A 25,539-nucleotide genomic window follows, 5' to 3' on the forward strand; every position below is an offset into this window, starting at 1 on the left:
GATAGTGGAGTATATAATACCTTGATGATGCTTGGGTTTCTTAAATTCTGTACTTTAGTTTTAATGAAGGCAAAGCTAATGTGATTGGCTCTATGACTTGAGGAACACTCCTTTAGGCTTCCAAACTATTAAGTCACAGCAGGTAACTGAAGATGTGTGCCAAATATTTTAATTTAAGGTACAACTTTGCTTTCTGGGGTACTGGCATTAGTTTTGTGGGGTTAGCTTCCTTGCAGTGTCAGAAAAATTATATTAAAGTAAGCATGGTAGTTCAAGTATTACTAGCAGTGTTTTTAGAGTTAATATATGATTGGTTTTGAAATTAAAAAAAAAACAACCTGTTCTTATTTTATTTTATTTATTTTTTTAGGAGTTGAATGATCTGGCACGTGATCCTCCAGCACAGTGTTCAGCAGGGCCTGTTGGTGATGACAGTAAGTATGCTAGTATCTGAATATTAACCCAATAAACACTTGAGTCTTTAACTTTCCTGTCTATTTCCTCAGCTAGGAGTGCCCTTGCAATGTTTTGGTTAAAAGTGTGCTAGATATTACTCTACATATAAACCTTAAACTTCTTGCCCTTCTATATCCCTTAATACTTCTCTCATGAATCACTGAAGATCCCTCAGTCACTTCATTTTGGGCAGCTGTGGCTGCTAAACACATCTTAAGCTGCTTGCTTCTAAGTTGGTCTTCTACTATTTTTACACTGTGTGCTATCTGCAGAAGCTTGTAAACTTCGGCAGCTCTCTGGCCAAAGCAGCAAGCTAGCTTCCTACAGCTTTTTGAACTTGTTTGGTATCTAAATCATATGTAGTGTAATCACAGGGTCCTATAAAGTAAGAAATCAGTCTAGTCCTCATATTAGTACAGTGAGGTCAAGATTAAACAGTATTTAACACAGGAACTGAAGTTGCCACTGCCTTTTGTGAAAGGGTTACATGCAATCCTTAGGGATAAGAGGGTAAAGTGTGAATGGAAGGGAGACTAATTAGTAAATTAAAGCTCAAATCATGCAGTAATCTTAGGGGGTTTTTTTGTTTGTAATAATTACCGTGGTCAATGAGTTATAGGAACATTGGAAACATCACTTGTTCTTTAATCTGTTTTGTGTTATTGTATTATAGGGCACATCAGAGCATAAGAACTGAAAACCAGGCTTGGCTCTTCTCCAGCCTTAAGCAGGAGGAGTTCACTCAGTTTGGCTTACTACTTCTGGATTGCTTGCTAAGCAAAATCAGAATGTTTAAATCCTGCTGTAATCAACTAACTTGTCACTTGATTTAGACATAGCCTCAAATGAGATAAGGAAATACAGGTAGTGCGTCCGTAAATCAGATGGTACTACTGCGTTAAAAACAGTATTCAAATCAGTTGGCACTGCCTGATTCCATATGCCTAGGAATATCTCTTTGGCATACACATCAGCTGGTGGTCTTTCCTGTTTCATTCTTCTGGAAAGTTGTTCTCCTGGTGTGGGTGCTTTGAACTTGTTGTTCTCTCCTCTTCGAAGCTCTAAAAACTAAGAAGTGTTGAAGCAGGAAAAGAATCAGTTATTGCTTAAAAAGCCGTACTCTGCATTTTTCTTTTCAAATACACTGCTTTATATTAGGAAGAAGACCTACTGCTGTCTTGGCATGTGTTGGGCTTGGGAGGGCAAGATGTTGTGTCGTTAACTAAATGGTCTTTATATGGATGCTTCTTTAAATCGGTTCTAGGTAATGTTCCCTGTCTGCTTTGATTAGCTGTGAATAGGGCATCTTAATTTTTGGCCTGTACTTGTGAAATTTTTCATAGGATGCCTTAATTTTAAACTGAACTGCAACAGTTTCACAAGTTGTACACTTGGAAGTAGGCTTTTCTCTAACTAGGCTTACGCTTTTTTGGTAAGCTACTTTTTCATAGTAATTCTTCAACTCTTGATTGTAGCTTAACAAACCGGCAAGCAGAACGCTTGTAATGACTTACACTTGTAAATTCACTTTTTGTTTTGGTTTTACCAAGGGCCCTAGGGCAAATTCAGGTATTTGCATTGTGAATACCTTTACATCAGTATTTAAGATATGAAATGCATAAGAAGTACAAATTGATCCATATATTTTTTCTTTTAGCAGCTCTGCCCTATAGGAAAGGCTATATAATGAATGCTTCAGCCACTTTAGTCCTAACTGGTATGCTGTTACAAAGCATGGATTTGTAACTTGTTGTGCAGTGCAGTATCTCTGACAAATGTGCTGTTCAGCATGGCATCTGACCCAGGAGAGTAGGAAATAATAAAAACTCAAGTTTGCTAATTCAAGATCTAGCTGTTCTTATGCTCTAAGAACTTAAGTTTATGTATCCTTTCCAAAAGGAAGAAACTAACTGCTGAGATCAAGTCATTTCTGAACTACTCAAGTGCTGAAGTGTGTAGAAACTCACACCTATAAAAATCTAGGACTAGGTTAAAAAAGACAGACTCAAGAATGAAAATATCTAGAAGTATAGCCTTTTTTAGCAATGCTATCAGGCAAGTCAAAGCCGCATTTATTTTTGAGGTTTCTAACAGTTGTATCAAGCTTCTTTTGTTACTCCATAACTTATTTCTGTTTTTAAAATGTGTTTCAAAGTATGCAGTGGTGAAACTGCATAGAAGGGAAATTGCTAAGATACAGGGTCAGTTTGAGGCCGCTCATCCCGTAAATTTGCAAGTGTGACTTGTGCCACAATATACTCTTTGGAAACTGTTTATCAAAGTGAAATAGTTGTGATCAGTTATGAAACAGTTCATCAAAGGTGCTTGATACAATCTGATAGAGGAGGTGGGAAGATGAGTTGATAAATGTAATGGAAAGTTGCTTTAAAGCTTTCTGTATTCAGCAATAATATTAATGTGTCTTCATGCCCTCTTCCTTCTGGAAGACCTAATGAAAGGCTTTCAGTATTGAGAGCTGACATTTTGGAGATATGAGTAACTGAATAGAAATTGAAAGGTAACTTCTTCCATACCTAACCCAGTGTTCTAGTTCTGACTAGGTTGCCTTGTCAGAATGAAGTTCTTCAAAATTTAGAACATGCTGTGCTTGCAAAGTGGTACTTTTTCTAGTCTGGTTGATTAATCTGTTCCCTGTTACAAGCTTCTCATCCCTGTATTTCATAAATCTTGTAAAAGGAGAAAAGCTGCTTGTGCCTTTAACTTTAGGGTCAGGATTTCCTTTCTCTCAGTAATGTTTTTTAATCCCCCTTCTCCCCCCCCCCCCCCAATTTGTTTTGGAAAGATGCTTGTGATGGGGTTGCACTGCCAAAGCTTTAGTATACTTCCCAAACACTACACAGTGGTTTAGTTTACTTCCAAGCAGGTACCTCTGCTCAGCTACTGAATGTCAGAGACTTCCTTCTTGGTTAAAAAAAACCCAACAAAACAAAACCCTTTTTGAATGGTTGATTTCAAAGTAAATAATTGACTGAAACAAGCTTTGCATAACAAATACATCTTTCAGTTCATCAAACTTGTCCTGGATGTTGTGAGAATCTAAAGCTTAAATTAAACCAGGAATTTTCCCAACTCTGGGATAGGAATCGGAAGGAAACTCCCATCTAATTTGTAAAATGTCAAGGCTCACTGGTAAAGCTCTCAATTCTTTATGGCTTCTTTTGGGTTTAGGGTGATTGCTGGTTATCTCATCTTGTCTTTTTAAGCGTGCAGATGTGTGCAGGTCAACATCCAGTGCTACCTGTATTTTCCAGTACAATCCTAGTGGATATTATCAGCATCTATTTTTGCCTGTGAAATTCTTAGTTGTTTCACACTTGGCAGCACTCCTCACTACTTTTTCCTTTTTTTTTCCCCCTTTTTTTTCCCCCCTCCTTGGCCTCCCCTCTGTCTTCTTCCTCTGGGTTGCTCTCTGTCCTTCTACAGGTAGCATGGACTCACTCTGAAGCTGTCTGAAATATTTTAAGATGGCTGAACATTACCTTTGACTGAGTACATGACCCATTGTCTTAATTTCCTGGGTCTATATCAGATGTAGTTTTTCTTTGCTAGCTGGTGGTGTTTAAAATACCTTCTGTTACAAACTTATTAATCCTAACCCCTCTTGTCCCTTAGTCTTGGCAGGGCTGTTTTTACTTTGCTTTTTTCCCCCCTTGTATGGTATACCCAGTTGTAATGCCTGTACTGTGTGATTAAAAGCCGCTCATGCTAGAGGAGAACAAGTAGTGCCCCTGTGGGCCAAGATTACTTTGACGCAGGTAGCAGTCTTGAAAGCTGTAGACATCAGTTGCTGGTTATATACATAACCTGCAGATGGTTTCAACTTCTATGCTGTAAGAAAGCATTAAGGAAGAATTGTGTTGTGACAACTGAACAGTCTTCTGTACAACTCCCCTGTCCTGAAGATAATATAAATATGTAACTGATGTCCATGCAGAAGGAGAGTTCCTGCAGTACTGTTTGGCAGTTGTTAACCTGGTACACCTTGAACAGTAGCACTGTAACTTTCAGAGAAAGCAGAGGAATACAGAGCAACGTTAATCTGTATGAGAATTTCCTTTATTTCCTTTCTAACAGCATTTATCTTGCTTGTTTTCTACAGCATAAAGGCATTCTCCACAATTCTGTATTACCAAGTTTAGATTTTCTCTTGAACAGCTGCATGTGAATAAGACTTAATTTTTATCAGTTTTAACCTACAGCATAGGCTAGCACATCCTGGTCTCAAATACTTAGACTTTCCTGTATTCCTCTGTCATTCTTGCCTCTCTTAAAAATAATCTAGGTTTCTGCTCCTCTGAAACTTTGAGGCTGTGTGGAGACTAAGCTAAAATAGATGAGATGCTGCTGATTTTAGGTTATCTCTTTGCACATGACAAATGCAATGCTTAAGCTTACCCTCAGGCAGTCCATTCAGCTAAGAATCTATATGGCAGAGATCCTACCTAGTAAAGGATGTGCTTATGCTACAGCTTTGCTTTGCTGTAGCTCACCCTAAAAGGGCACTGCAGTTGCTGGAAACTGGGCTTTGGTTCAGGTACTTGTAGAAATTCATGGGGAACTGCAAAACTGAATGTACAAATTTGTATTAGGTCTAAAATGTTGACTCTAACTGTCTGGATTTTTGCTGTGAGGGGATGTTTTGGGGGGTATGATGGGTGTATGCTACCACAACAATCTCTAAAAGTGTAAATTGAGTGAGTGTAGAGCATTGGGTACTTCATCCTGTCTCTGTTTAGTTCTTTGGCTTGCTTCCCTGCAGCCTTTCAGAAGGCTTTGTTTTACAAATAGACTCCTGCTTTGTAGTGCTTTGTCTGGAAGTAACTAGCTCATTACTTGAGCTTCTCCAAACAGAAACTGTAGTAAATCACTTTTTCTCTTTTTCAGTGTTCCATTGGCAAGCTACAATAATGGGACCAGTAAGTATGAAAGAGTTGATGTTCATAGACTTTTTTTTAAGACTAGCTCTCTTGTAAATAACTTCTCAAACTGAATAATGATTCTTCTTCATTTACAGAATGACAGTCCCTATCAGGGTGGCGTATTTTTCTTGACAATTCACTTCCCAACAGATTATCCCTTCAAACCACCTAAGGTGAGTGGCTTGTACTGTAAATCCATTTAGGACCATGTGTTTTAATGTACATTTGTGAGCCTACACTGAAATTTCCCTTCTTCTGCAGGTTGCATTTACAACAAGAATCTATCATCCAAATATTAACAGTAATGGCAGCATTTGTCTTGATATTCTACGGTCACAGTGGTCTCCAGCACTAACTATTTCAAAAGGTACCTCCCATGCTCATTTAATTTTACTCTGCTGAAAGGAATTATTGACTTGGTTTTAGAATGTGAAAACTGCTACATTCCTACTGTTAACTGTTCTTGTGGTCACAGCTTTGGTCATGTGGCCGCACATCTACCTCATAACCAATTCATGAGTGCTGAATGCTCTCTAAATCTGATCTCCCTTTCTCCATAGGGAGACTGATTAATTTTGCCAGTGGATTGGATAAGTCTTACTAGTGGTCTCTCACTAATAAGTACATAGTCTTGGCACCTCAGTAGATTTTGCTTTAGGCCAAATGCTTGAACTAAAAAATAACTTTAACCTAGTGCATGAGAAAGCAAGACTTCTCCAGTGTCTAAAAAGCCACACCAGGTAAAACACATAGGAAAACAGGTGTGTCCTTAAAGGCTAACTGAAAAACCTACTTTTTTTGAGTCACCTAAGATGGATATTTTTTTTTTCAAGAGAACATCAGAAATTAGTTAGTTGCTAAGTTTTTAACAAAACTTCCAGTGACATGAACTATTAAAACATGTTTCAAAACTAATTGGCTTGCAATATCTTAAATGCTACTTTTAGCCAAAGAAAATTTGAGGTCCCCATGGAAGATCACTTGCCTATTAAAGTGGTATTCATGTTTAATGCAGGTCAGGTGTTTTAAAAAGTTTAAAAGAAGACCATATTTAATCTTCTTGGTCTTCTAGCTATTGGTTTGCAGACCTAGCCATGGCAATTCAGAAAACTTTGGATCTTTTCTGTACATGGATCATGTCTTGATCATTCCGTTCTGTAGCTTCATGTTAGCTCTGTAATCAACTGCTGCCAAGTATCCCAACTTTCTGGATATGCTTTTAAGTACCTGACACTTGTAATTACAGTATCCTTCGCATCCTCTCCTGGCTCTAGCACGTTCTCCTGTTACCTGTAATTCTTCTAACTACGTGTGTTGATATTCCCAGACACTTTCTTTTGGTTCAGACAGGTGACTCCTGTTACCCTTCTCTTGCTTATAACTGTCTCCCTTTTACTGAACCAGTGAAAGTTGTTGCCTTCTCTGTCCAGCTAAAGTCTTCTGCATTTGTAGAAGCAGATGGAAAGGCAAAAACAATACTTGACTTGTCCCTTGCCAGAAGTGAATCTGCTAGTGCACAAAGCTGAAAGTCTTCACTGCGAGTTGAAAGAACTGAAGAAATGGTGTTAATAAGGGGCAAGGTGTCAGGTTGACACCACTTTCCTTATGCTTTCAGTCAAGTACTAGCTTCTGTTGGAGGTAGAAAGATGTATCTGTGTTTGATTAAATTGCTGTCTGTTTGTAATGCTTACAGTTGGAGAATATGTGACAATGTGGCGTAGTATCTTACTTTCATTCTTACTTTCATTTACATTCTAAAATGGCCTTATATGCAATGGGGTGGTAAATAGCATATTTGAAAGTACTAGAAAATACACTGTCAGTAGGATGGTTAAAAGCAAAAGGATGGGGCAAGAACTTAAGTGGCCAGTTAAGAGCATGAATGTGCTTTTTACTATGGCTGTCACAGTGTATCAGGAGTCATAAAACTTCCTGTCTTGCCATTAACAGTGTAACTGTTTTTGTGTTGCAACATGCTTTGGATGTTTCTAGCTCCTCCCCTTCTCTGCCTTGAAGTCCTTTCTCCCCCTTTCACCCCCTGGCCTGCTTCAAACTGCATCCTCCTGACTCAGCTAAAATAAGCCATAGGATCAGTGTAACCGTTTTGTACTACGTAGCCCCTTCTATCTCACTCCCTCCTATCCCCCCTTAAAGCATACTTCCTGGGAATAGATGTATTTATATTACTGTTCATCTTTCACTTGTATGATCCCACAAACTCTTCTTTGTATGGCACAAAATGCATACAGACCTAGATGGTGAGAAAACAGTCCTTTCTGAGTTTCTGTTGGCATTTGTTTTGTGGAGGAATTAAAGGCAGCAAGAGGAATTCTTATGGATAGCTTTCTAGAAATTCAGAATATTTCCCTCAAAAATAACAGGGATGTTTGTCAGAAAGCAGACTGAAACTAGGGGAATAACAGGGGAAGAGCATATACTTAGAAGAATCAGTCTTATCTTGAACAAGCGTTAATATTTTCCACAAAGGCAACTTGAATCTTTTAGGGTGGACATGTTTTCCATCAGGTTAAAACTCTTTATGATGCCTGATCAAAGAGTTAGCAAAGAGCAAATGTACCACTGATGGGGAGAAGCTGTAGGATTAGGTAACTTAAGTGAATAACGATTTAAAACAGTAGTTAAGCTTGAAACTTGTGTTCCTTCAAAAGCAACAACTTAATATTTGTAGTATGGATTTCTTGAAGTATTTCCTGAATTGTGGCACATTTAGAAGGCGATACCAGTGGGAGCAAGCTGTTAAAATCTTCAACTAGAACACAGCTCGGAAAGGTGTGTTTACTCAGAATATACAGGGAGGACTAGGAACAGTTCTTCTAGGAAACAGTTTATCACAAGCTGCTTTCTTCTGAGGCATGTGGTAGAGATCAGTCAGCTGCTCATGTGACTGGATATTCTATTGCAATTGCTGTGTAGTACCCCAAACTTCTTGAACATGGTCTTCCCCCCCGCCATTCTGATGGGGGAGGTGAAGTGGTATGCCATGACTTGGTTTAAATCTGTAGCTTCACTTTTTTGGTGGAAATAACGGGAAAGACTGTGTCAGTGCTGCTTAACCATCCAATATAAGTTGTACTTAAGGATCTTGGTTCCTCACACTCTAGAGGAGGGTAGGCTACTCCAGAGGGGATTCCGAGCATCTAATTTGGGAGCCTGCCTCTGTCCTCTTTGCTAGGTTAGATAGCTAATGCCTAAGTCTGGGGAAGTGTTGCAATAATTTCATTTCAGACCACTAAATATGAAAGTTTCTATCCCTCTATAGATAATTTGTTAAAGTAATCTTGGATATGATAGTAGAGGTGACTTACCATCTTGGATTTGCTTTCCATCTTTAAGTGTTTGCCCCTCCTAAACGTGTTAAAAAGGGTTTTGAAGAATTGGGAGAACATCAAGTGTCTCATGAAATAGTAAAATAGCTAAGTTGCTGATATTAGTAATGATGATCTAAAAATATTCATTGAAGAATAAATGATCTTAAAATATTGTCTTAAGCATGTACCTTGGTAGTTGATTTAAATGCCAAAGCTTAAGCAGAAGACATAGGCTTAAAGTAAGAATGTTCTCTTAATGTATTCATACATAAGAATTACTGTTGTCTGAAAATCAGGGGTGAACAAAATGTCTTATAGACTGATTACTACTGTCCTTAACCATTTTTGGAAAACACCTTTCTCTTGAATTTGGCAAGTGGTGTGCTAGAGTTTAATATTAACCAAAGTACTCCTTTAGAAAAAGTCAGGATAACTTGCCCCGTGCCCTCCCCCTTCTCCCCAGTATGTGTGTCTTGACAGTGGTTTTTAACTAATGAACTATGGAGCTTATATTCAGTGCACTGGGAGGCTGTGTGTTCAATGGCAGTGAGTAACTTCAGTCTCACTTCATGAATTCAACTTAACACTGTTTGCTCGTATGTTCAGTGCAATGTGAGTTTTCTGTGGTATTGCTCTGACAGGTGCAGGTATTTAACAATCACTGTTTTAAGACTTGTTGGGAATTCCCAAGTACTGAGCAAACTTTAAATGAACTTCATCTTCCTAGTGCTTCCATCTTCAGTTGCATGGGGGAAGACTCAGCATTTCTGTATCTCAAATCACGAAGTCTCAAGTCCTAGTCTCGGGAAAATGAGAAACTTGGTTACTGATCATCCTCTTGGCTTTTGATTTCTGTTGTAATGCTTGCCCAGATATGGGGGGGAGGGGAGGAGTCATGGGTTTGCTGCAAAATAATGATTTGTGTACGCGTGTGCTGAGCTAGGGTTTTATGGGAAACTAATTCTAGCACTTCCAACTCTTGTGAACTTTACTTGTGTGACTTCCCAGGTGTGTTGCACTGCGTAAAACTTAATCTCTCTTCTCTCAGCATCCAGAAATTGTTGAACTGGCTTAGCAGGAATTTAAGTTACTTTGAAGCAAGAAGGTTAAACTACTCAGATTTAAAGCTACACTTCCTGTAAGACTAGGTAAGATTGCTGAAAGAGTCTGAAATGGGACTGTGGTGAAGAAGTAGACTCTACCTCAAGCAGAGTCCAGGGTTACTTTTATGAGTGTTTACCCAGATGCATCTTGTCCATTCAGTCACAAGCCAGTTGCTCAGAAGCTAACATCTGAAGTTAACCCTGGTAGAGCAGTCTCTTCAGGTGTGCTCTTGTGCTACATACCTCTAACTCTTCTTGTCAGTGCTGATGAGAGTGCAGATACAGCACTCTGACAACTTGTATGCCTCAAAGTTTGAAAGCCTGGGGTCTGAAACCCAAATATGGTGCTTGTATAGGTGATCCTTCCAAGAGCTGTCTGTTTTCTATTTTTGGAGGAATAGAGTGGCATTCTGAAGAATACAGGCTAAAGCTATTTTGACTACTTCCTTATGAGAGAGTCAGCAAATTTCATATGTATTTTTTGTGTATGAGGAAAAAATGGCTCAGCATTGCTTCATTTGATCAAGTTTCAAGGTATCTCAGCTGTAATATGAGATTAAAATAGCAAATGAAAAATTAAAATAGCAATATAAAGCCAAATTCCTTAATCTGCTTGGTGTCACATTAGGCAGCTGATCACTCATGTGACACCCTTGCTTCCACAGAAATCATTTCAACTGAGTCAAACCCTTTCCACTCACATGTTTTCCAGAATATGCTGCCTCTCTGAGCTTTTCTTGAATGTTAGTTCACATTGTGGCTCTGCCTGTGCTAGATATAAGCACTGTCATTCAACTTCTGCTTTGTGGTACTCCCAGGAGCCCTGACAAGCTCAGCCCCTCATGTGAAGAGAATACAGCTGTGTAAATGGTAGGGTTTTTCCTTTCCACTTAGTCCTTTCCAGGTGTTTGAACTTGCTTATGTTTTGCCAATCCTTCAACCATCATGCTTGCTCTGTGCTTGTCCCCCAAGAAAGTCCATAAGTCTTCAATGTGGTAGTCCCGCAGGCATGTACTTTAACAGCAGCACAAGGCTGCCAGCAGATTCAAGTAGTAGTAGACCTAGATGAGAGGTTTTTTATCTGTCAGGCTGATGATTAGGAAAGGAGGAGCTTTAGCTGGTATGAGAAGTGGGGCAGCTGAATAAATCCTCTGAAATGGAATTAATTCCTGAGCAGTGATATGTGTCCCCAACTGTAATTTATGTTAGCAGAGGTGTTTCATAATCCCCAGAGTAACTAGCTGAATTAAGCTTCAGCTGACAGACTTCATTACTGTCCTATCCAGAAACTGGCTTTTGTCTTCACTGACAGATCAGGAAGCCCAACACTGTATGGCAAAGCCTGTGGCCTGTTCTCCAGAACCATGACAACTTTTCTCTTACAGAAGGAACTTAAGTGACAAATGTTACATCAGTATCTGGAACAGAGCAGGCAAGGATAGGCTTTTTTTTTTCTCCCCATTACTGTGAACTCATGCTATTGACGTGGTGTGCAAGAGTTGATACTCCTCTGCTTTATCCAACTGTTCTGTGTCAGTGCACAAGCTTTTTGATTATATGGTCATCTTTGAGACTACTGTGTGACTTCAGCCAGGACTAATAGCTGGGTAGATACCACCCTGATGTTTTTGACAAGCTGCTTATACGCCAGATGTCTCGGTCTCATCACCTCAATACAGTGGTGAACTTTCTTTGTTGCAGTCTTTAAGCTTGCTTAAAGGTGGACCTTCCTTTGGTGGGAGAAGGCTGACCTGGTGTCTGCTGAGGTCTTTTGCCCCATGCAGGACTTGATTCAACAGGAATGACTTCTTTTCTAAAAGGCAGTTGGTCTGTTTTTCTTAAAATCCTATGCATTTTGAGTTCTCTGCTCTTTGCCTTTAACATCAAGGCTAAGATAGGAGTCTTCAAGGAGAGAACTAGGGCTTTCACTGATATTCCATGTCTGACCCAGGCTTCTTGGTGCTGTCTAACCTAATCCCAAATCATTTTACTCCTAAGTGAATTTCAGATTGGCCCCTCTTTTTTTTGTGTAATTATTTCCTTCCAGAGAAATATTGAGTCAGAACATAACCAGCTAGGATGTTCCTTTCTGGTAGCTCATCACCATGGAGGAATTGATGCTTGTTCTTGCCTGCTGTGATTCAACTGGACATTCTGTTGCTTCTCACTCGCTTCTCCTTGTCACCCTTAAAGAGCCCAGTGCTTTATTGGATCAAGCTTTGTTGCTCACCATTCTAACTAGACTTAAATAGTAGTGTGTGTATATATTTAGTGGTTAGTACTGTGTTGAAGGGACAATTGGAACTGGTGGATGTTAGACCCATTCTGGCTTTGCAGACAATGTTTGAATGCTTTGTTTTGAATTTTGAAGGTTGTTTCTACAGTGAGAACGTGGAGATAAACACCAGCTCCTTTGGCAATCTCTTGGAATCCATGTCTTGCAGGTCATCTCAGGCTTCTCTTTCAAAAGTGTGTGTATTTCTGTATTAGTTCTCTGTCTCAGTATAGGGTGATAGGGCAGAACAAGCACTTCCTAGTGCTGGTATCTAAAGAATCCAGAAGATGCAGCTTTTGGGTCTTCTATCTGGAAGAGAGTCATGCTCTAACCAGATTTAACTAGAAGCTTTCAATTGTGTCTGGACTTGCCTGTCAGGCTTTGTAGGAATAGACTTAGTCCAATTGTTTCTAACATGCAGAAGTCTTATACACTGGAACATATGGCCTCTTCTGAGGTCTAAAGGTGGCCTTCAGCCATGACTGCATATCCTGGATATGCAAAGCTGTCCCATAGGGTAAGCATCATGTAACTGAGAGTCACTTGATTACAAAATCATCCCTGCCATCAGCAGAAGTTAATTGCCATGTGTAAATAGCTAGGCACCTTTACTTCCTGCTCCTGTTGAGACGCTGGGAAAGATGTCTTCCTGGCTGTGGAGCTCACTCCTTCCACCTGGAGCTTGGGGCTTGTGCTTTATAAAGCAGTCTATTTGCCCCTGAGTTCCAGGAACTTTTCATGCTTCTTGGCTTTCTATGTGCCAGTAGCATGTTCCGGTAGACAGATGGTGATATTGTGTTCCATATTGCTCATTGAGCTGGTGCTAGGAGGCAGTAGGTCTGTAGGGAGCTTCTTTTATGAATTCTGTCCTGGCTAGCGGCTGAGCCAGCTCAGGTTCCAGTGTAGTGGTTGAAAAGACCCAACTGTGGAGGTCACATATTGAAACTGCAGGTAGGTGCAAATTCAGTCTGAGGTTTGGAAGAACCAGAAAGATGAAATAGCTTATTATCAGAAATGGTAGGCTATTCTTACTGATTCGAGAGCACTGCACTGAAGCCTTCTGAGAAGATGAGCTGGATTCTCATCCACCAATAAACTGCAGCAAAGCTTGTTGACAAGCTGTAAATGATGCGAGTCCCTGCACATAAAGTCCACCTTGAGTAAGGCTGTCCTTGAATTTTAAAACATTATGTGCCCTTTCAAGGGAAGTCTTGCAATGGAAATTCAGATCAGAGATGTACAGCATTACACTGGTAGATTTCAGTTTGTTTCAAAGAACATGTTGCTGGAGCGTTCTTAATACTAAATGTTAAAAATGTCTCATTTGGGCTCAAGTGGGCTTGATGAGAGTGGTCTTTTATAAATGTGCTTAGGAAAAATTAAGCCCATTACTACTTAGGAACACTCTTCTGTTAGCATTCTCTGGTTGATTCCTTTCTCCCAGTTCCTTGTTTAGGTGTTGTGAAATATTTGGTCCATGCTAGTTTATAGCAGTAAGTCTACTAAAAGATAAGCTGTTCTTCATTGTCTGCAGTAGATTGATACTCCAACTCTGATTGCCATCTAAGTTAAACAGGCTGCACATTTAGGATCAGACAAACATAGTTAGAAGCAAAATCAATTTGTGAACAAAAGGGCGCTTGAAACAAACTTGGCTGTTTGTGCCTAGTGTTTTGCCACAGACTGGACTGCTTTGACAGTTAAAACTGAAGAAATGAGAAGCAGCTCTCTGTATTTGAGAACCCCTTGAATCAGTGGGAAGTGTAGTTTTGTTTATTTTGCTATTACTGTCAAAAATCCAAATTTGACTTCAGAACTGTGCACCCTTCTATATGCCATTCAGTGAAAGACTCTAGAAGGAAATTGATACTGCTAAAGCGGACTTCACCTGTTGTCATGTGGGGCAAACAGGATATGCTTTGAAACAGAATGTGGTGTAAAACGATGTTACTGGTGACTTACCTGTTCTGTGTAGTTGCTCAACCTAATTCTGTGGTCACAAGACTTCCTTTTGTGAACTGTTGTTTATGCTTTATATTTTACTGTTTTCTTGTGCTAGTCTTGTAGTCAAATGACTAGTAAACATCAAAGTTTTACCATGGACTTCATTGCTATAATGCTTAATTGCACTGCAGAAGGGGGTCTGGAGAGTCTCTGTGCCACAGTGCTGGTTTAATCAATTATTCTGGATATCAGAGGAGAACTTGCATGCATAACTAGGCGCCCCCCCCCCTTTAACTACTTCCTCCCTCTTTCCCCTTGCACTTGACTCCTTAAATTTCATGAGAAAAGTTTCTCTAAGAGCTTGTAAGACTGGCTTGCAGGTTGCTTATGTTAATTGGTGTAAAACATGGAAGTATGTGGAGTGCTCTGAAGAAAAACCTTAACAGACCAACTTCCTGAATTAATATTGGACAAATACCTGGGTTCAGTAGGCTATTAAACTGCTTTAGATCAAACTCCAGTTAAATGTTTTGCTTGCTGAAGCTATACAGATAAGAAGGAAAGATTTAAAGTTACCAGCAAGAGGAAGCATAATGGAGAATCGTTTAAAAAAAACACAAAAAAACAAAAAAAACAACTGAGTTAGCAGCACTGCTCATGTCCATTTAGTAGGTGGCTGGAGTGATACTTTAATGCAAATGAAGTACTGAAGAGTGAAATGGCTTTTCTAATTTACTAGGTCACCAGAATTCATCACTGAAAGCATTTAGCTATTGATTCAGTTCTAACAAACCACAACCCATTTTGGGAAAACGAGGATATTAGTGGCACGGGATTTGTAATGGCCAGGAAGTAGCACCGATATGCTCGCTGTAATAGCTTGTAAACAAAGAGCAAGCTCCTGGACTAGGATGCTGATTACCTCCCCTTTCCCTTTCGGTAAGGGAAATGCTGTTCAGTGCAGACTTGAATTGTGTCAGAAAAAACTGACGTGTGCAGCACTAACCTGTGGTATTGCTGTTGCTCTAGAGGGGACGGAGCAGAGGATATCCTGGTGTGTGGGCTGACATAACAGCTGAGCACTGCCTTTGCCTGTGGTCTGGCGCTTGGAGCAGATGGCAGTGGGGCAAGGTTGCTGTGAGGTGTGCAAGGAGGAACTCCCACCCTATGCCGTAGGCACTGAGCAGGAGGCGTTATAAAGGTTGGGGAAGGTAGGCAGAGAAGACTGAACAGGCTCAAACCCAGGTTTTACCTGTGAAGGGTGGATTGCCTTGTTCAAAAGAAGTCTTAGGTTATTAAAGTACTGTGGGGAGACAAAACTCAGGGCAAGCTGTGTAACAATAGTTAAGAGGAGCAGGAGGAAATCTATTCAGAGCTTTTCAACCAAGTGTTTGGGTGCTAAAGGGAGGGGACAGGTGTTGACTTATTTTCTCACTGGATCACCTGAAGGCGCTTGAATGACCAGCAGAATAGCAGTGAAGTTTGAGTGCAAAGAAATACATGATGGGAAAATAGCTGGAGGCGTTGCCATGTTCATGCTAAACTGACTGACTAGCAGCTGCTGGGTGTAAGGTGGTAGATATCCATGTTGCTGAACACTAATGTGAGTCTTACTCTGGCCATATGTAGAAAATAGCTGGAAGTGATGGGGAAGTATTGCACATGCTAAACCTGCTGTGTACGTTACAACCTTGGATGCCATAGCAACTTGCTCCTTTCTTTCAGTTAAGTTAAAGGACAGCAGTTCAGGAGCAGTGATTTTTGCATGCCTCAAGCACAACAGAGTTAAAATCTTCGTGGTGTGAAGCCATGTTCAGAGAGGTAGTTGAATAAATGTTCTAAGTGGCAATCGATGGCAGAGAATCAATAAGCTGTAACTTACAAGTGAACAGGAGAAAATAACACAGTGAAACTGGAAATTAGTGGCTTTTTAAATTTTAAAATGACTTATTCTTTGGATAGTCTGTTCATGAACAGCAAGAGATGACTGACACCAAAGGACTTGAGACCAGAAAGGACTGGATCTTTTTTAAAAAAGTTATTTGTAGAAGCTTGACACTTGTAAGGATAAACCTTTGTGCTGTCTTAAGATGTAACACTTCTGAAGCATGAAAGCTGCTTTTTTTTTTCCTAGAGGTACTTGCAGTAGAGACTTTGCTGCTTTTCTGGGACGTGTGGCCCAAATGCTGTCAGGATTTTAGACAAGTAGAGTTGATGAGAGAAGCTTGAGTATTTACATATTACTGAGTTTTTAAGTATCTAAAACTCTAAGACTAATTGGGCAAAATTATATTGTCTTCATACTTTGTTGATCAGGACTATCTTGGAGGTTTTGTTTCTTGATAGTCTCCAACTAGAAAAAGGGATCATTCTTCAGTACACAAGACATCAACTGCTTCTAGGTTACGGTGCCGTCTTGGGCCCAGACTGGAACAGGATGCTTGAAGAAGGATATTTATTTATTCCAGAACAAGAAACGTGTTTGCTTAGATCAGGATCAAGCAGCTTGTATGAACTGTACAAATTATCTGGAAAACTGAACTAATTTGGGTTACTGAGAGTTAGTGTTCTTACCACCACACATGTCGCTTAGCCAGTAACTAGTTCAGTTAAGTGAAAGCTTAACTAGTTTTTTGTCCTAACTTAAAAAAAAAAAAATCAAAAAAAACCTTGTACAGCTTAAGTGAGTATCAGACCTGTTCTCCCACTTCTCTCCTGCTGCATCTAGCCATTCTTTGTTTTGTGGTCTCTATTTTGAGCTACCTTTTTAAAAAATATAAGTGAAACAAGGTTAAATGTATGCTAGTCTTTGACTTTCAGCTGACATCTTTCAGTGCAGTCGTATTTCTGCCTCATCTGCTCCCCTTAACAGTAGCAACTGATGGAAGTTTCAACAGTTTAGTGTTTATAGCTTCAGGCTTTAAAAAAATGCTGTCATCTTCAGCTTCCTTGGAGGATGCCTTGTGACAACTCTGCTGTTGCTGCTTGCAGTGAAAGGACGCATAGAGTGGCATTATTTGTTCCACTTTCTCTCAGCCTGTTTCAATCAGAGGATTGTTTGGCCCTTCTTAAGGGGCGAGAAGGCCATGGCACACTTACTGTAGTGTTCCAATGTACTTTGCTTATGACTTGCTGCCTTTTCTTGTCCACTTTGCAAACGTAGGAATGTGCATGTGCTGCCTGTAGTTTTGCAAGTAGTCTTCGAACTCCTTATATGGACAAAGGTTAATGCTACACAAAGCATCATCATTTGAGCGGGATGTGGCTTCTGGAATATATACTGTACATATTTATAGTACAGTGTTAAAGTTTAGGGCGTTGTGCTTGGTATGAATACAGTAAGTTGTGCTTTCTCAGTTCATGTTGAGTACTATTTTACAATTAAGCTATCTCAGCCCACATTATGCTGAGAAAATAATTGGATGAAGCCTCTTAATTCTCTGTGCAAAGCTAGGACTTTAAAAAACTGATTAAGTAGCTGTGAGCAGTTCGGGCTTTCTTCATCTTTGGGTTTGTCTCCATTTTGACTCTTGATTAGTGCTTCTGCTTGTCACTGACAATGAGGTTATCTGGGTTAGGAGAAACCTGCATTTCAAATGTAAAAGCAGGGACACTTTCTGAGAAGGCTTCCGGGTAATGTTTCAAACGGGGCTCCGTATTGACCTGTGATTTAAGGCTGTAATCAGATACTCCTGTCCAGAAGGTTTCCAGTTGTTGTGGTAATACTTGAACAAACTTGTGGTCATGCAAAGCTGCTTATTAAATGGTAAGAATTTTTTGTACAAAGTCGCTTGGCTGAAGTATGTGGGATTGACTGCTCCTTGCTGTTTTTACAGTCATGCCAAGGGGGAAGCAAATAGAGGCTGGCTTACTTCTACAGGTGTCTTCAGCTGCACGTAAACTCTAATGCAGTATTTCTTTTTCTCTCCCTAGTACTTTTGTCCATCTGTTCTCTGTTGTGTGATCCCAATCCAGATGATCCTTTAGTGCCTGAGATTGCACGGATCTACAAAACAGATAGAGAAAAGTGAGTATGGAAGCCAAAAGCTTGTAACATCCTTGACAGAGCAGAATCCACCCTTAAATAGTAAAGGGGAACTGGAAGGAGCTGCTTCTTGCAAAAGAGTCAATCTTTGATTTGCCTTTACACTTAAACCGTGGTCTTTGTAGAGATATTCCTACAGCAATGCTGTTAAAATAACTGTATTAGAATTCCAGGAACAGTATGTATATGCTATTGGAAGTTAAGTATGTGGGGATCTTGTACTTCTGTGGGTTTGTTACAGAGTTCTTACCTCACAAAATAGTTTTTCATTAGTGTTGTTAATTACAGGTTTGCTTGACATAGTTTAACGGAAGTGCTGAGTGAACAATAATGCAAACCTGTATTTTGTAAGAAACTCTTAAGCTGAACAGCTTCAAGAGCCTCACTGTGTGCTTTAATACTATGTAACCAGCAGAGGGAGAGCAAGTTATTTAGTGGGAGAATGTTTCCATGCTAGCTATTGGTAATGGGGTTGTGCAAGCAAGAAAATAACAAAAATGCCTTGTTTCACCTTCGTTTGACAACACAAGGGAAGAACAAGTGATGTAGGGGTGGGATGGGAGGACTCTCAAGCTTACTGTGAAGCAAAATACAAAAAGAGGAGGAGAGGACTCCAGCACTAATGAAAAGCTTTAAATTGCTTTGTTTGAAAGCAGCAATGACTATTGTAAGCATTCCTCCACCTCACTGTTCCCTTACAGATCTGATCGACAGTGTTAATTTCTGAAGTTACATGGTCATCCAATGCGAACAAGATAGGGAGGAAGGGGAAATAATCCAGAAACTTGCTCATTATACTGGAAGATTGAGAAGCAGGGTTAGGGAAGTCCATGCGGCCTGTTCTTGATCAGAGCTGCAAGACTAGCAGTCTGTCTTTTGAGACACAGTTAATAGTGGCTGATCTGCACTTAATGTATGCAGGACACTTATTTTTTCAAAAATATGAAAGCTTTGTGCTGCAATATAACTGGACTTGCTTTTGAGTAGTCTCAGAACAGTGAAGTAGCACTTGCTTTCCTGCATTCACATGAGTGGTTTGTCTAATTTCTTGGGCTAGAGAGCTTTCTTCTGCAGGCAGAATTCCAGTCAGTATTCTTAGTCAATGTATATAACTAGAAAACTTCTTGCTACTATAGTGTCTTAGGCTTTTTTCCTAAAAACTCTGTAGAATGAGAACAGCTTGTATTGTCAGAAATACAGCTTTTATCAGTACTGTTAATCACAATGATTGCTCTGTTTTACATAACTATTCTGAGCTTCCTCTAGATGTGACTCTGGCTATGAAGGGCGTTTTAGTGCAAAAAGGACAGGTGGCTTGCAAAAAGGAGCATATTGTGCCTTCAGAATAAAAACTTCTGGTGGACGAACTTTGTGTCCTGATATACATCATGTTTGGCTGTTTTGATGACTGGCATGAAAAAAGCAGTCCAAAAGGCTGTTGCAAGCCTGTCGGGATTCAACTGCCTAGTATACATTAGGAGTTAGGTTTAATCTTATTTGTAAGAGTGGAAGAATGGGGTGGGAGGGAAATAATAATTTGAATTTTTTCCAGAATGCCAAATTGACTATATGTGGTAATAGTTTTCCCAAATATACAATAGTTGGAGGGAGGGAGCAGGTAAAGACTTCCTGAAAATACTTTCCTCTGAAATATGCACTGGCTTTTTTGTGTCTTCAGTCACAAAGATCTTCTGTTCCTGTTATAAACATGCAACGTTTGTGTGGGGTGTGTGTGGTGTTGTGTGTTTTTTCTTTTTTTTTCTTTCCATGAAGCAGTGTGGATTCTTTTGTTCCCCTCCTCTTTGCCTGATACTTTAGTTTGCCCTTAAATTTGACAAACTCATATTACTGGAGAGAACTGAAGTTGGTGCCATGTGTAGACTAGACTGCTGGAGTTGAAATATGCTGTTTGGATGTTATGTTGAGTAAATCCTCTTTTTATACATACAGGTACAACAGAATAGCTCGGGAATGGACTCAGAAGTATGCGATGTAATTAAAGAAATTATTGGATAACCTCTACAAATAAAGATAGGGGAACTCTGAAAGAGAAAGTCCTTTTGATTTCCATTTGACTGCTTTCTATGAGCCCACGCCTCATCTTCCCCTGTGCACATGTTTACCTGATACAGCAGTGCTGCGTGTTGTACATACTTGGAACAACAAAATAGAAATACTGTATTTCCCCGTACCAACATTGACTCCTAGCAAAGAAGTGTGTGTGTGTGAAAAGCTAGTTCTTCAATCATAACTTTGTGAGCCTAAAAGCATTCCTTGTTGATTTAATTGGGTAATACAATGTGAATGGGAGAGTTCTGGTGGGTGTTATATATTTCTAGGGACAGTTTTGCCTATCCATGAAGGATTTTAAGTGGAATCCTTTTAAACTCATAACAGTTATGAAAAGCAAGGTGAAGAACTTGAAGCTGTTTCTGTATTCATTTTATTCTGAAGGACCTACACCTTAGGTAAATGTTATGACCAATGAGATAAACTGTACCCACATCCTGTGTTTAAGGTCTAAGTTTAACTGGTCAACATTTAAATGGATTGGAGCTATTAGTGCATCAAGTGATGTTGATTTGTTTCAACTCTCTCTCCCTTCCCTCATACTTTTTTTGGTTTGTATGTGGTTTCTCAGTTAATACATAGCTAATAGCTCTTATTTTTCTTAAGTTTTTTAACTGCTTAGGTCTTTCTGGATGTAAGGGTAAAAATTCATTTGACAGAAAACTTGTGTATATTTAAAGACCCAACTGCTCCCCTGGAGCTTGTACGTTCAAGAATGATTAATCTGTGTAATAAACTGATTACTACAGTCATTACATATAACTTTGTGTGAATAGGCTTTTAATTTTAAGAGCAGTTTGTTACAGGCTAAAACTAATGGTGGATTTCCCTAAAACTTCTGCTTTCACAAATGGTTGCATTTGAAAATCATGAAGCAATTTGGTTTGCATCACACAAGGCTATGCACCTGAACAAGACAGACATAAGCTTAAAAGCTTACATGAAATCAAGATGTGTAGTGTGCCAGGAACTTGACTGTTAAACCAAATAAGCAGTTTACTAAATGAGAATCTGAGTGACATTTTTACAAAGCCTAATGGTATTATTCCCACTTGCATGGGACTTAACACAATGCATATGTACTGTAGGTAAGTGAAACCTTATGTAACTAAAATAATGGATGTAAAAGGGTTTAAAAAAAAAAAATTACCAAACACATCAGCACAAACTTTCATAAAATGTAGCTTTTACATGATTACTTTGCACTAAACATTTGCAAATGTTCATACAGTTTTAAATTGTACTTGTATGTGTCTTTTTTGAACAAAATCTTCACTTGAATCTAGTGAAAAATGTAGTTTGAAACTTTTCTTTGTATACAAGTGTATTTGCCAGCATCATTCATGTGAAATAGGTGAGTCTACAAATTTATCTCCTCTTAATATAATTGTAAACAAAGCCATCAACTTTGAAGGAGAGGCTGTAGCCTCCAGCTCTCCGGCCACAGGGGTCTGTCCCATCCATTTTCAAATGCATCTTTACACTCTTGCACAAATGAGGAATAAATGTCCACTGCTTTTGGTCTAAATCTGTTCCACTTGTCTCATCTCTCAATGTCCTTGTATAAACACTTCTGGATATAAATGTTAGCAGTGTTTTTGGAGTCTTCTGTACAGCAAGCTGTAGGTGAAACTTTGATATGCGTGCATCTTCAGCAGACATGAAGACTGCTGCCTTTGCAATGTGACAGGCTTGCTGCCTGAGAACCGCTGCGTGGGGGTGAAGCAGTGTGGTTCTGATGAAGGTGGCTCTAAAACAATGGTGCAGAGCTTCAATTGAAAAGAATTGGAGCACATGGCCATGTGTTGTGGCTGAGTGACAGGAATAGGGATGACCCAGAGCTACTGGGGAGCTGGGAGAAACATGGTATACAGAGGTATGAACTGGCTATTGAGTCCTCTTAAACTCAATGCTTTTATGCCACAAGGTGTTAGTCTCTTCTGGTTTAGCAAACATTAAGCGGCCTACCACTGAAGTGTGGCCCTGCATAGAAACATAGCCTCTAACATGAAAACTATGCTGCAGTGGCAAAATTAGAAAGTAGGCTAGTAGCTACAAGTTTACCTGAGCTCTTGGTCTTTTATTAACCTTTAATTGTGATCTGGCCTTACTTCTTACTAAACCTCTGTCTTAACATGCAGGCTAGCACTCCTGCTGGACCCTTGGTGATGGGGGAGAGAAAACATGCAGCAGCTACAGTGAAGTCATCCACCCAGGTTTCTGTAGGGAGTGTATGTCATATTTCCTTTGAGATGTACAAACAGGTTTGGTTGGAGTTGTTGCAAACCTTGCAGCAAGCTATTTTGGGTGGGCTCCCTTTATTGCTTTACAAGAACAATTTTTGGGACAGGTCTGTCTGGTAACTATAACTGCTGAGGACCAAAACAGATCAAGAGGCCTGTACAAAAGAGTTCTAAGCTGGAGAGCAAAAGAAAGGAATAGTAACAAGTACAGAAATTGAGGATGATGGCTTCCCTTTCTGTGAAGCTGCAGAAGTAGCATATTCTAGGTGACAAAGCGGTGTAACCATACATTAATTGTAACAGTCAAGTCCTGAATGCTTGAATAACTTCAGCTTGTGTACTGTATTAACACTTGCTTGTGTTGAAGTGATTGTCATATTTTTGGAATGAAATGCTTAAACAGTTTGGACTTTTTTTGCTGGTGGTATCACAAAAGTCATGGTTTGGTCAAAGAAAGCTTGGCAATACTGTTCAAGGAGTTCCTGTGCTGTCCCTCATGTGGGTTGGCCATTTGTTGAGGGTGGTACTGTGAACTAGGTAAGGGAGCTCTCTGTAAGGATTTAACCTAACATGTGATCCATGTCATAGCCATTCTTAGGGCTGGGTGTCACACTGACTTGCTGTTTTGAAACCCTTGTATTGTCCAGCTATGTTACAAAGCATGAAACAGTACAAGAAGCCACAGATTCTGTTTGTTTGCCTTTCTAGAAACTCTGAAATTGTCATGTGAAGTGTTTTTCAGTCGCTGTCCAAATTTTTTTTTTTTTACTTGATAGTATTTTAACAGTTAACTATTCACTTTGCATCTTTGCATGGCTCTCTGTACTGAGACTTCTATGGACATAGATTGTAAGTGCTTATTCAATTTCCTTTTTTCCTTTTGCTGTGTGCTAAGCAAGTCTGTTTTTTTATAGTTACTCTTCAGCTATTTAGATTCCTTTAACTCTGGCCATGATGTAAAGCTGGAACACTTACATGACTGGATGCATTGGATGTGCTCATCAACACCCATCCACTAAAACAGAATAAACCAGAGGACAAACGACTTCAAGTTCAGTGAGCCATACAGCATGTAAATCTTTTAGGACCATTGCCTGTATCAAGCAGCTGGGATTATTTGACAGTGCATCTACCCACTTCTAATGTGTATTGTTTGTAACTCGAGTTTTCAGGGGCTATCTGCATACATCTGTCATACTTGTGGACAAGATGACATGATCCTCTAGCTCAACACTAAATGGCTGCTGCTCAGTGTGCAGGAAGTGCCAGTTAGCTTAAACAGGTAATGTTGCCTTTGTGTAGAATCCAGCCTCCTAGTTATTAGGATGAAGCTGATTCTAGACAGTACTGGCGTACTCCAGAGTACTGTGCTTGATGTATCTAGCTTATCCTTAGGTAGGAAGTACTAACAGCATTTTAGTCATAGCCTTTTGGCAATGCAAGAGTAATTTTGCATTGAGATTGCTTTGCTATACCGATGCTTTAAAATAAGCTGCATGTTGAAGTGTCTACAGATCTTTGTTTGCTGTCTGCACATGTCAAATGATGTAGCAAAACACAGTGAAACTAAGTTAGATACAATCGTGTGTCCCTACTGTGTTCAGTAAAGCAAGTGGTAACCTGTCTCTTGCCACTTTAGGCCAAGTGGTAGCTTTTCTAGTTCTCAGAAGCTGCAGCTAGTGACAGAAATGCCTGGCTGCTTTTTCTGACCATCTTAGTTGTCATCTTACTATTCACAGCAGCAAAACTGCTCTTGAGCTGTTCTCCTTGATCTTCATTCTGATAAATAGTAAAAGATCAGAAGCCTGAAGGAAGGATGGTGGAAGTGCTTTGCTGTATCTTTGCTGTATTCTTCATGTGCCCAGAGCAGCTCTTGCTGCTGGAGAGAACATGGCAGAACACCTGGGCATGTGGGAGGTGCAGGGGTCCTGCGCGAAGCAGTTACTGTTCAAATGTCATCTTGCTCTAAAGAGTCGGAATAACATGACAAAATATCGCTGAACATGCTCAGCAGCGCTTGTGCTGTGACTTGGAGAGCCCTTTGGCTTTGGCTCTGGGCATGCATGCTTGCCCAGGCAAAGCTTAGAAGCATTCTTCTACAAGAATGAAAACCCCTAGAGATACTGGAGTAGAGGGAAGGCTGTCCTCTGTCACAACCACTCCTTAACTACCCTTGGAGCAATTTTGCTCTCATTCCTTCAGCATTAGAGAAGTTTGCCTCTCTGACTCCCCCTTACAGCTGAAAAACATTCAGTCCCCCCCCCCCCCCCCCGAGCTCTTGTTTCCTTCCATTCTTTGGCTCCTCTGTCTAGACTCAACTCTATAGCAAGTCCATGACCAAAGTGGCAAATGTTAGTTGTTTTGGGTTTGGCAGAAGCTGTTTACTACAGGGAATACACAGGGACAAGAAATGCTTTGAAGGGAGCCCAATGGAGGATTAAAAACAGGAAAAACCTGCTGTCCAGCATTCTGGATCTATGAAGACCAACCCCTGCGTGTGTAACAGCAATCAGAGGTATTAGGAGAAATTCCTACAACTACCATCTTGCTGCCCCTACCTTACCCTCATCTGGAAAGTGTGTGTGAATAGATCTATTCTAACATTATCTACTTGTACTGTTGTAATGTGTTGGAATTTGATCACCATTAAATAATTCCGTTAAACTTACTGTGGCTTGATTGCTTTTTTTTTTGCTTTAACTGCCTTTACTCCTTTTTAGAGCTTGTCTTCCTATGTTTCTTTTTCTCTTCTCTTGTAACTAGTCTCCTTCTCACTGATAGTTCAGTGAACTCTCCTCTGCTCTGTCATCTCTAGTAGCCTTATGTAATCTTAACTTGCTGCTAAGTTTGGCTTGCACTCCGAAGATGGGCATTAATTTGTGGGCAATATTGAGTAACCCTGATGGTCTTCTGCCTACTTCTTGTCTTAGATATGTGTAGGCTCTCACCAGTTTTTATAATCAGTTCTTGTAAGTGTTTGCGTTCTGATTTTAAAAACAAGCCAGTGCTAACATCTGTCTTTACTTTAGTGGGCTCACTGTTGGTCCTGTCAAGCTGGACTCTGCTCTGGTGCAAGAGCACAAGGCATCTGTGTCATCAAAGGAGATGAGAGCAATCTTGACTGTTCAGAGGTT

General features: G+C 39.9%; 1 protein-coding gene across 2 annotated transcripts in view; it reads left to right on the plus strand.

Moving 5' to 3' along the window:
* The window catches only part of UBE2D2 (ubiquitin conjugating enzyme E2 D2), a 36,022-nt gene extending 10,949 nt beyond the window's left edge, over positions 1-25,073 (plus strand). For both annotated transcript variants that reach the window (XM_067305166.1, XM_067305167.1), the window contains exons 2-7: positions 371-434; positions 5,362-5,393; positions 5,492-5,569; positions 5,658-5,763; positions 17,981-18,074; positions 20,043-25,073. In XM_067305166.1, coding sequence (XP_067161267.1) covers positions 371-434; positions 5,362-5,393; positions 5,492-5,569; positions 5,658-5,763; positions 17,981-18,074; positions 20,043-20,088 — 420 coding nt within the window. In that variant the 3' untranslated portion in view covers positions 20,089-25,073. The remainder of the gene's footprint in view (positions 1-370; positions 435-5,361; positions 5,394-5,491; positions 5,570-5,657; positions 5,764-17,980; positions 18,075-20,042) is intronic.
* The last annotated feature ends 466 nt before the right edge of the window (positions 25,074-25,539 follow it).

This window comes from Apteryx mantelli, chromosome 14 (genome assembly GCF_036417845.1).
Source record: "Apteryx mantelli isolate bAptMan1 chromosome 14, bAptMan1.hap1, whole genome shotgun sequence".
Classification (NCBI taxonomy): Eukaryota; Metazoa; Chordata; class Aves; order Apterygiformes; family Apterygidae; genus Apteryx; species Apteryx mantelli.